General features: G+C 32.3%; 1 protein-coding gene across 1 annotated transcript; it reads left to right on the plus strand.

The window, feature by feature from the left end:
- The first annotated feature begins 6,223 nt into the window (after nt 1-6,223).
- On the plus strand, nt 6,224-10,419 carry LOC145596630 (serine carboxypeptidase-like 45). Its single transcript, XM_081652839.1, has 10 exons — nt 6,224-6,686; nt 6,847-6,948; nt 7,196-7,291; nt 7,447-7,539; nt 7,655-7,734; nt 8,465-8,749; nt 8,859-8,983; nt 9,083-9,175; nt 9,700-9,817; nt 9,931-10,419. Exons 1-10 carry the CDS (start codon nt 6,374-6,376, stop codon nt 10,078-10,080), a joined length of 1,455 nt encoding a protein of 484 aa, XP_081508965.1. The 5' UTR covers nt 6,224-6,373; the 3' UTR covers nt 10,081-10,419.
- Nucleotides 10,420-11,655: the final 1,236 nt, after the last annotated feature.

Genomic DNA, 11,655 nt, shown 5'->3' on the forward strand with positions numbered 1-11,655 from the left:
ACTTTGTACCAAATTCGCATTCTTAATAATTACTTGTATATTTGATCTCTAAATGAAAAGTTGGAGGTAATTGGATTAGACATATTAGATTCTTATTATTCTTCGAACCACAGGGCATCCACTAAAATGTACTCGCAATAAAACTCTATAATAGAAGCTTCTTGATTTTACTAATATTTTTATTTTTGGTGATGAAGAGGTTATAAATGTGGCTTTGAAGGAGAGTTTTAGAATGGTAAAAAAAATATTTAGACATCATTACATGCCTACATGGCATTTTAGGAGGGTTTGTTAGGGCTTTTTATTTGTTTTTAATTCTTGATTAGGTAGCTATTATGAGCTAAGAACTATAATGAAATTAAGATGGTTGATTAGTTTAGGTAGTGTGTTTGATTTATGGAAAACATTGACAACAAAATATAGCACATAAAGAAATAAAGAACGTAATCAACTAATATACGCTGGTCATTCAACATGAGCTACTCCATGAGATACGGATATTATTTTCTCACTAATTTTAAAGAAGAATAAAAGAAATGATAAAATGAATGAGATACAACAGTCTCCCTCTCATAGACTCTCTCTAAAAATGGAGTTACATCTTGTCTTGAACTAGCTTGAGAACTTCTTACACACAAACTTTGTATTCCAACCATCAATAGCTTATGTATAACATAATGAAGCCCTAAATTATTCTCCAATGAATAATTTGAATATCATTAGTAGCCATCACGAGCAAGTCAAAAGTAGGAAACAAATTTGACACTAAATCAGAATTTAGAAGTGGGCTAGAGTTAGGGCAAACTTCCTAAAAGTCCGTCTAAACCTTATGGACATAAGTTTTTAGTTTTTTTTTTTTTTTTTTTTTTTTTAAAAAAAATTTATTTTTATCATAAATGGGGTTATGACTACTTGTTGAAAAGCTACTGAACAAGCTATTACCCCCAAATTGAATCACCTTTAAGATCATTTCTAGATTGACATCTACATGCTTCGCTATTTCTTGTCGATTTTACGTCGTAAATAACAATATTTTTATTGATGAGCAAGTGGGATTGAGTGATTATTTTCATTGATTAGCTCGTATTGGCGTATTTAAAGATTGATTATTTAAAGTTGAATATAGTTTGTTTTAGTGAACAAAATGCACATTAAGTGGGAATGGTAAGTGTTCTCGGTGTGATCTTTGCTTCCTTAGATTTAAACACTTGCAACTAGAAGAATTCGACTTTAATGTTAGATGGTGGTGAATCTCAAATAAACTACACCAAACATTACTTAAACAGTTAAACTAAAAAGCTAATTTCATACAACCAAATTAACCTAAATCCGAATCAAATAATCTCATCACTAGCACACCACAAATTGAATCAATTCAAATCAAATCAAATCAAATCAAATTCAATCCGAGCCAATCTTTAGAACGATTAAATACGTATTACTTCAATTGTAGGACCTGGCTTTCCACCCACACTATCCAACTTATATATGTACTATGAATCTATGATGTATAGTACAAAATGGATTACTTATTTACTTGTATAAAATAGAGTATATACTACTTTATAGTTGTTCCATCTTGTCCTTATATTTGGCAGTTAATATATTAATATAAAGTGGGTTACAACACCCCAAAAAAACCCAGAAAAGAAAGCCAACTTTCTCAAAAAGATGAATCCAACAGTTTCATCTACCAAAAATTCTGAAAGATTGGAGGGACCATTATTGTAAGAGAGCTATGATGAAGGTTTGTGGTAGTGTGTAAAATTAACCATTCATAATTGAGGGTGTCTCATAATAATTATTATTATAAGGTCCTACCTTTAATTTTATTTTTCACAAAGGTCAAAGAGAACAAACCTTAATCCCACATAAATACATAAAGATAATCTCAACCAAAGCATGCCATATGAACAAGATGATACCCACCTATATTACCTATCCTACTTCTGTTATCCACTTTCACACTATTTGTATAGTTTTTGGACTATAGGAGCGTTTTCTCATTACCTAGACTAATTTGAAATTAAATGATTATATACATATGCCTAAGTAAACTTGATTCTTCCTTAAAAAAAAAAAACAAAAAAACTTGATGATTTTAACACTATAGTTATATTTGATTGGACTTGATCGATCATTCCTAATTATGAGACGCAATTATCCTTAATTCTTAGACGCAATTATTCTTTTAACTGGATTATTATAGGGTGAACAATACACGACCTTAACAACAAAGACCCACAGGCATGTGTAATATAGTCGCAAATTTCAATTTTTCGTTTCTTATTTGTAATTTGTAATGTCTTTGTGGTTTCAGTTCGGTTGTTCACACCATGTGGCCAGGGTTACTTTTTCTGAATTTACTCAATCGGTAAGGAGTTACTTATTTTGGGGTCGTTACTCAGTTAGTTAGCGTGTTTTCCGGCTGACACACACCAAAGCACTTAACAGGTAACCCCTGGCCGATTGAGCGAGTAAACCTTGAACGAGTGATTCTTGACCAAGTAACCCTGACCGACCGAGTAACCCCTGACCAAGAAACCTCTAATCGACCGAGTAACTCCAAAATAAGTAAACCTTAAATGAGTAACCCCTGATTAATTAACCCCGACTACACAAACATATGAAAATGTGTGTTGTGGTTTATTTGAATAAATAAAAGTTTTTTTTATTTTTTTTGGTATTATTAAATTTATATGTTTCTAATATAATATGACCCTCCTCTAACTGCTCACTAAAAAGTGCTTACTTAGGCTCTTGCCTCTTTGTTTAGGCATGTGGTTTCGCTAATCTCGCTACCAAATTTGATAACACTAAACTTATTATTATTATTGAATTCAGAAAAAAGAATTAATTTCAATCTCCAACGTTTTGGGTTAATCACTTGAGTTTTGGTTTCTTTCAAGGGAAGAATGGACAAGTGAAGGGACTTGTTAATTTTGGATTTATGTCATAATGAAGGCCTTCTAATTAGTGGTTTCATCTCACCGAAAAAAAAAAGTTATATATGCTCCTTGCCTCCTTACTATTAAACATGGATGATGTCACAATAATGGACAAAGAATCACTAGATCTTATTTGTAATATATTTTGAAAAAAATACCTTCAAAAATAAGTACTGATACACTCACATATAGAATCTGTCATATGAAAATAAATTCAAATAATACTCCGTACTTCATAAAATTTAGATATTAGACAAAACATAATCCTTATATGCATCACGCGGGGTGTGACCAACCATCATGGGGTTACTTCGTTATATAAAGGTTACTCAATTAGTATTACATGCATTAAATTGTCAGTGTTGTAGGGGTTAGAGCATGTTCTCTTACGTTGAAATTCAGTTCAGTTCAGTTCAGTTCAGTTCAGTTCAATTCAGCTCAGTTCAGTTCAGTTCAGCTCCTAATTTCCTTCTCTTATAAAATATTCATTTCAGTTCAGTTCAGTTCAGTTCAGCTGAGTTTAGTTCAGTTCAGCTGAGTTCAGTTCAGTTCAGCTGAGTTTAGTCAATGAGAACAGGCCCTTACTCGGTCAATGTTATTTGGGTTACTCTGTCAGTTAAGGTTTACTTGATATGTGTTATAGGATGAGGTTATTTTGTTAATTTATAAATTGTCACATGGTATGGTCAGCCGCATAATATACCACTGTACACAAAATCAATTGAATCAAATAGAGTCTAACTTTTTACAAAACCTAATTAAATTCCGTTTCCTTATCCAATTATTTCCAGGCTAGGATTATAGTCGAAAATCATATACAAGTAACTAAAAAAGAGCAAAATGATAGATTCTATTTACACCTATCTAAAAAAAAGGGACTCTTTTTTTACTCAATATAAAAGGTTTAAGCTTAAAAGATGGCATAATTTGGGCTGAAATTTAGTACATAATCATAATATTATAATAACTCCCATGTATTAAGCTTAGCTCTATTGTAAAATTCAGTAGTAGTGGTTAGAACCTTTCTTTTTGGTAATAGATTGACTTGACGAAATAGGCTTTTATGATGCATGCATATACCCTACGGCAAGAATTGGAGGAGCAGATATGAAATATCCGATTCTGACATATATGAATATTGCAAATCTACAAGGCTCAAGAAGAACAACTACATCTAATCTAAAAAGTGAAATTTGACAACTAAAAGTGACTCACTTATACAAGTCATCATCATTTATGCATACATCTTCTCATATAAGCTAACTAAAGCAAATACTCCATTTGCATGCTGTCAATATTTTTACTGTTTTTGGAGATCATTTTTCTTTGTTGGAAACACGCATAATTCATATTTACCTAATAATAGATTTTGGGTTAAGGTGGGTGTTTTATATGCTCTCTTCGTCTCTTAAATATTGCTTGATCGGTGTTTTCTTTAGTTTCATCTGTATTGTGTAATGAGTAGTAAATAGAGTAGATAGAACTTGGGCCATGTGCCCATGCCTAGAGTACGGTGACATCCTTCTAAGCTATAGGGTTGGGTCGTGCCAAGTCAAGCTTAATTTGTGCTTGAAACAAACCAATTAAGAAAAAGTTGTGTTGTACTGTGTTGAGCTCATGTCAATCTTCAATTAAGAATTGTGCCAATAGACATTTTTAATAAACGCTAAATAGTTGATCATACTTGTGTCGAGCTCATGTCAGACCGTCGGGCATAGCCCATCACCATGTCTCTCTTGCTGTGTTAGACTTAGGACAGGTTTGTTCTAAGTTAGACCAGTTTTGTATCAAAGCCTAAACAACCTATGAACCTCCGTTGGTTAATGGCTACCTATTGGCATGGCCCATGTCCAATTCTAAATCCTCCCTAAACAGCACTGAGCATGCCAGTGATTATATGCAAGATCCTTCTTTGACCAATTGTTTCTCATAATCATAAATTATGCTATTAATTACACAAGAATTAGCCCAAACACAGTAAAAAAATGATGACATTTCCAAAGCAACAACAAGCACACTCTCCTTTAGTTCTATCAAAACAAATAAAAAATGACCCCACATGTATGCTTACTCAAAAATCCCAGATAAGCACAAGCCCCACAATTTATAGTTTTCTCATCTACCCAATAGTATCCCTTTCACTTTAACCAACCCTGCTCATGTTAAAACTAAGGCTTCATTTGCTTAGTGTGTGGAAGTAAAATTTTAGGTCTAGTTAAAGTTGATATTTATATATGAAAATTAATAGCTACAAGAAATTATATTACATGGAAATTATGTAGGGCCTGTTCACTTCTTAATTTTAGTTTAGTTCAGTTCAATTTAGCTCCAATCAGTTCAGTTAATTCAATTCAACTCCTAATTTCCTTTTCTCATAAAATATTCAGTTCAATTTAGTTCAGTTCAATTCAGCTCCAATCTGTTCAGTTCAGTAAATGTGAACATGCCCTTAGTTGGTAATATGGGAAATACAAATTTCTCATGAATTTTAATTGATCGGGGGCTTGAAATTTTATTTAGTTCTTTATGTTTGCTTTTGTATGTCAACTAAACAACTATCCAACTTATTAATTCCTATGCCGGTTTGACCATAAGGCTAAAAGTCTTCACATTTTATGTTGTTAATCAAACAAGGCTTAAATTATAATCTATATTTTACATCTTTGATTTATGCAGTTCGAATCTTAGCAGTTGAGATGTTTAAAAATTGGAATTATCTTAACTTAAAAAAAAAAAAAAAAATTCAAAGCCTTGTTTAATTGACATCCTAAAATGGGAAAGGTAGAAATTCGTGGGAATTAATAAGTTGAATAGTTGTTTGACTTACACACAATAGCAAAAAGTAAAGGAAGTAAGAATTCACATGAATTAACTTTCCACAATACATGAAAAATAAATTATCAACCCCTGTTCAATAAATTCTAATATTACCAACCAAATAAATAAAAAAAATTCGAGAAAATGTTATTTGGAAAATAACTTTTCATAAAATGCAACTTCTTATGTGAATTTAATTCCGTGTCAGCTAAACGAGGCGCTTAGAAAGTGAGGGCTTGTTCTCTTCATCTTAAGTCCAGTTTAGTTTAATTCAGTTGCTAATTTTCTCCTCTATTAAAATATTCAATTTAGTTCAGTTCAGTTCAGTTTAATAAATTAGAACACACCCGGAGAATTGAACTCTGATTAGGACCCTACTTGCATTTTTAAAAACAATATAAGATGAAAAAAAAAACCTTTTCTATTAATGTTAGCCCTTACCACACTCACAAAATAAAAAAGCTAAAAATGTAATCATAACAAAAGACAACCCAACTTAGCCTATTTTAACTTCTTTCCCACAACACACCCACATCACAACCCCAAATCCCACCTCCATTTTCCTCCCTTTCTCTCTCCTAAACACACCCCCACCAAAAACAAATTCAATGTCTTCTTCTTCTTCTTCCTTTAATCTTGTTACAAGAATTGCAATTTGTACTACAATTCTCCTTCTTACACAAATTTGCTTATTTCACAAGAATGTAAGTGCAAATCAACTTCAACACCATCACCATCATCTTTCAAGCTCAAATTCAAGTGATTTGATACTAAATTTACCTGGTCAACCCAAAGTCAATTTCAAACAATTTGCTGGGTATGTTACTGTTGATCAAAAGAAGCATAAATCACTGTTTTACTACTTTGTTGAAGCTGAGATTGACCCTTCTTCTAAGCCTTTAGTTCTCTGGCTCAATGGAGGTTGGTTTGCTTCAAATTTTTTTACTCTAAAGTTGTACAGTTTAATATATTGTAAAAAATAAATTTTTAAAAGCTGAATTTCAGACAAATATTCCTTTTTGTACATTTGTGAATTTACCGTTTTTTTTTGTTTTTGTTATTTTAATTTTTGTGGGTGTAGGACCCGGTTGTTCTTCCCTCGGGGTTGGTGCATTTTCTGAAAATGGACCTTTCAGGCCTAAAGGGAATATCCTGGTGAAAAATGAACACAGCTGGAACAGAGGTAAATTTAATTGTTCCGAATTAGTTGTCACATTGTTCTAAATTCAATTTGGAATTAACAGTCACGTTGATAGTGTTTGTTAAACCGTCAGTTTTGAATTAATAGTCATGGTGATAGAGTAGTGACCGATTGTTAGTATATCAGTTCGGAATTAATAGTCATGTTGATAGTGTTCGTTAGACTAACAAGTAATGTAACAACTAAATCGCGACTAATGTTATTTTTGGGTGTAATGTGGTTTTTGCAGAAGCTAATATGTTGTATTTGGAGACACCTGTGGGAGTTGGTTATTCTTACTCAGTTGACATTACTGGATATGATGCAGTTAGTGATGCTGTTACAGGTATTTTTGTTGCAGAAAACAGAATTATGTAAATTTTTTAACATTTTAAAATATACCCATTATATTATAAAGTTTCTATTTTTGATTTGAGATAAAATTTGTACGCTTTCCTTTTATGAATGTTCTAAATTTGTTTATGATTTTTGTGTGTTAAGCCAGGGACAACTTAGTTTTTCTGAGAAGATGGTTTAACAAATTTCCACAGTATAAACACAGGGATCTGTTCATAACAGGAGAAAGTTATGCAGGTATAAATTTCATATATTATAAATAAAATTGTATGAAATAAAACATAGAAATTCATTAAAACATTGTTTGGTGCATATCACATGGTTTTCTGAGTTATTATATTAAATGATGTAGGCCATTATATTCCTCAACTTGCAAATCTGATGGTCCAATTCAACAAAAAGGAGAAAGTGTTTAACTTGAAAGGAGTTGCGGTATGTGTCAAATTCATGCTTATTTTCATACTATTTGAAAAGGGTTTAATTAAAGTAATGTTTTTATAAGAAGAATAATATGATTAATGTCAGGTTTCACCCAATCATTCTTCTTGTTGATCTAATCTGAACTTTTGATTATCTAACAAAAATAACAATTTTTGGATTATTCTCATCAATAGGTTATATAACTTATATTGTCTATATCTAAATTTGTATCATCTAAACTTCTGAACTTTGTTAATATGTTTATCTAAATAAAAACTTATTTTGTTTGTGTATAAAATTGTCAGAAAAAACTTATTTTGTCTGAAATAGTAAAATCTAAACCAGTCAAAATAAGGTGAACGGAATAGGACCTTAGGTCCAAGGTGAACGGATTAGGACCTTAGTCCAAACTATCTTTCAAATCGTAGATGGGTAAATATTTTTACCTATGTAAGAGAATTGTGTCACTTCAGGCTTTTAAGAAGACACCCAAAAGTTGAGATGGTAATATTTGGGTTTATTCATGTCAAACTATCCTTTTTTTCTTCCATGATTGCTACAATTAGATTGTGGCCATTTTACACAAACTTCTTGGTTCCCACACTCCCACGACACATCGTAAAGTAATGGTAATAATTGACCTTATTTAGCAAAGCTATAGGGTTACAATTTATAATCATATTTATTTCATTAGGAGAAAAAAGTTTCCTAAACGTGGGTGTTATGGAATGATATAATGCAGCTTGGAAACCCGGTTTTGGAGTTCGCCACAGATTTCAACTCGAGGGCAGAGTATTTCTGGTCACATGGATTAATATCGGATTCAACCTACAAAATTTTTACCAAAGCCTGCAATTATTCACGATATGTGAGTGAGTATTATCGAGGATACGTTTCACCAGTATGTTCCAAGGTGATGAGGCAAGTTGGTATGGAAACAAGCAAATTTGTGGACAAGTATGATGTTACCCTCGACGTTTGTATATCTTCTGTGCTATCTCAATCTAAGATTATTAGCCCTCAGGAGGTAACATGATCCTCCAACCTTTTATAATTTCTTCAAACAAAAAGGGTTCTAATTTTACTGCTAATTTGGTGTATTAAAGAAATTTGCATTTTGTGGTCATAATTTCCAGTCAAATGGTGAGAGCATAGATGTCTGTATCGAGGATGAGACCGTGAGCTACTTGAACCGGAAAGATGTGCAGAAGGCTCTTCATGCCCGGCTAGTTAATGTTCGTCAATGGACTGTGTGCAGCAAGTAAAGTTCTCTTTTCTACAAGGTTTTTTTTTGGTCCAAGTTGTAGACATTCAAACATGCAATTAAATAACAGTCTTTAATTTTTTTTTGTGATGGCAGCATTTTGGATTATCAGCTCCTTGATGTAGAGATACCCACAATAACCATTGTAGGATCACTTGTCAAGAATGGAATCCCTGTCTTAGTTTACAGGTATAAAGTTTTTTTTTAAGCATATTATGCTCTTTAAAAGTTTAAAAAGTTCCATACAAGTTATTAGTGTCAAAAGGGAAATGATGTTAGTACTTCAAAAGTCATACTTTACATTAGAGTGTTCATCATGGGCGGGGCCGTGACAAAAAATAAAAAAAAGTCAGCCAAATTTGGCCCTGGGATCAGGCAGGCCAGTTTTGTGCGATCCACGGAAAATTGAGCCAAGGAGGCCAAAGACCAATCATGGTCTAAAGCACATTTGGGCCAATCCTGACTAACTACCCGTCTACCCGAACAATCTGGCCTAAATTATTTGAGTGATTAATCAGCTCTTCTTTGCATTCCATATTTGTGAGTCGAGTATCAAACTGTATTCTAACAACGATGAGCCTAGAAATTAGAGTACACTAGGGTGTTGCAAGTATAAAACTGATTTCCCATATTTAAGTCTCATCATGGCTAACATGCGCGGTATCAAATTAGTGGATACTGACTTTGTTGTTAAAATTGGATGATCATAACAGCGGGGATCAAGACTCAGTTATACCACTGACTGGAAGCCGCACTCTTGTGCATCAACTAGCTGGAAAACTAAGGCTCAACACGACCACTCCATACCGAGTTTGGTTTGCTGGCGAACAGGTTAGAATATAAAGCTGTTTATACGTATCCTTGTGATGTTATCCATTTCTTAATCCATTCAATTAATGACCAAGTCTGAAATCTGATCAACCTAATGTGCATTGATAATGCAGGTTGGTGGATGGACTGAATCATATGGGAACATATTATCATTTGCAACCGTACGAGGGGCAGCACATGAAGTTCCTTACTCTCAGCCGGCGAGATCACTTGTGCTGTTCAAGTCCTTTCTTGAAACCAAACCCCTACCTCAGATGCTTTAAAACTTGATCTCATTCCAAAAATTCAATATCTTTAAGATGGCAAAAAGGGATAGTGATATTTTTTTTCAAAATTTAATTTTTAATTAGATTAAGTTGAAAATTGTAAAGTAAAATTGCTTCTTTGTGTTATGTTAGTTGAAACAGAAGAAAAAAAAATAAAATAAAATGAGTGGCCTTTTCTGACCTAGCAAAAAAGGTCAAATAGGAAAAGGGAATTTTGAGTATTTAGTTTAAGGAAGTGAGTGTCTGTCTCCTGTGTGTGTGGTTTGAGTGTTGATTGCTCAAGTTTTGTACAAAAGGAATCCAAGAGAAAAGAATGAATAAAACTCCTTTTTTCTACATCTATGACTTCTTTCATTCTGTTCACTTTTTTTTGTTTATTTACTAGTAATTTTTTTTATTTAGAATAGTCATATTCTCAATCTCATGTTGACTTACTGTCTTCTATGTCAATTAAGATAATATTTTTATGAGTAAAAGTTAAGTTGTTCATTAGAAATTGTCATTTTGCTTTTATTACTTCAAATTTTGCTTTTATTACTTGAATTAGGAGTTGAACCTTACTAGTCTTATGTTGGGAGGAAATTTTTTTTATAGAGCTCTCTTAGAATGACCTCCTCACGTAGCAAAAAGGTGGACTTCTATGAATGAGTAAGCCATTTCATCTTAATACCAGTTGTATTCAAATACCGGTCTATCATAGAAACAAACACAATAACATATGTATAGCAGTATATATTAAAAGCAACCATGTATTAAAAGCAACCAAGCATGCATAACAATATAAGCAATCATAACTGCCTAAACATGGTACTATCATACTAGTAATCAAAGCAATAATAAGGTGACTAAATATGTAAGTATAGAGTTACATACTTCAAACGTGCACTTTGAAAGTTACATCTTGAATAAACTGCTAGTAAAAATCAATTAAAATAATAATCATAAATAATTAAATTAAACTAAAGAATTAAATTGATATCACCCTCAAGATACCTTTCATGCCTTAGTCAAAAGGAAGAATATCGAGTTTATCAAATTATTGATTTGAGATTAAATTGGCCAGGAAAATAGAATCGAATGCCAAATTATCACACCTTGGCTCATAAAAAGCTTGAGTATTTATAGATTGAAGATTAAGAATGGATAGAGAAAGAAAGGAAATTAGTGTGTCAAGTTAAAAATTAGCGTACCACGCTAATTTGTTGGATTTGCTGATTTTTATCATAACTTTTAATCCTGAATTCGGAATAATAAGACATTTAATAAATTAGTGAAAAGCACTAAAAGTCTATTTTCTAACAATTTAACCTAGTTGGAATTAGGCAAATATTATTTTGGTTTGATTTAAGATTAGGGCTTATGATATACTCCATATCATTAAACTGGTTATTTCAATCAAGTACAAACTCCAAGGCTAAAAAAACTGATAAGCTCGGTTTCAAGCTAAGGTTATGAGAAGAGAAAATCGGTCTAATGTTTATGGATTTTGGATTAAGATTAAACGGGTTAGAAAATAAGGAATATTCAAGCAAATTTTGGATCAATTACATAGCGTGTATCAAATTAGACGAT

This window comes from Chenopodium album, chromosome 20 (assembly GCF_948465745.1).
Source record: "Chenopodium album chromosome 20, dcCheAlbu1.1, whole genome shotgun sequence".
NCBI classification, from domain to species: Eukaryota; Viridiplantae; Streptophyta; class Magnoliopsida; order Caryophyllales; family Amaranthaceae; genus Chenopodium; species Chenopodium album.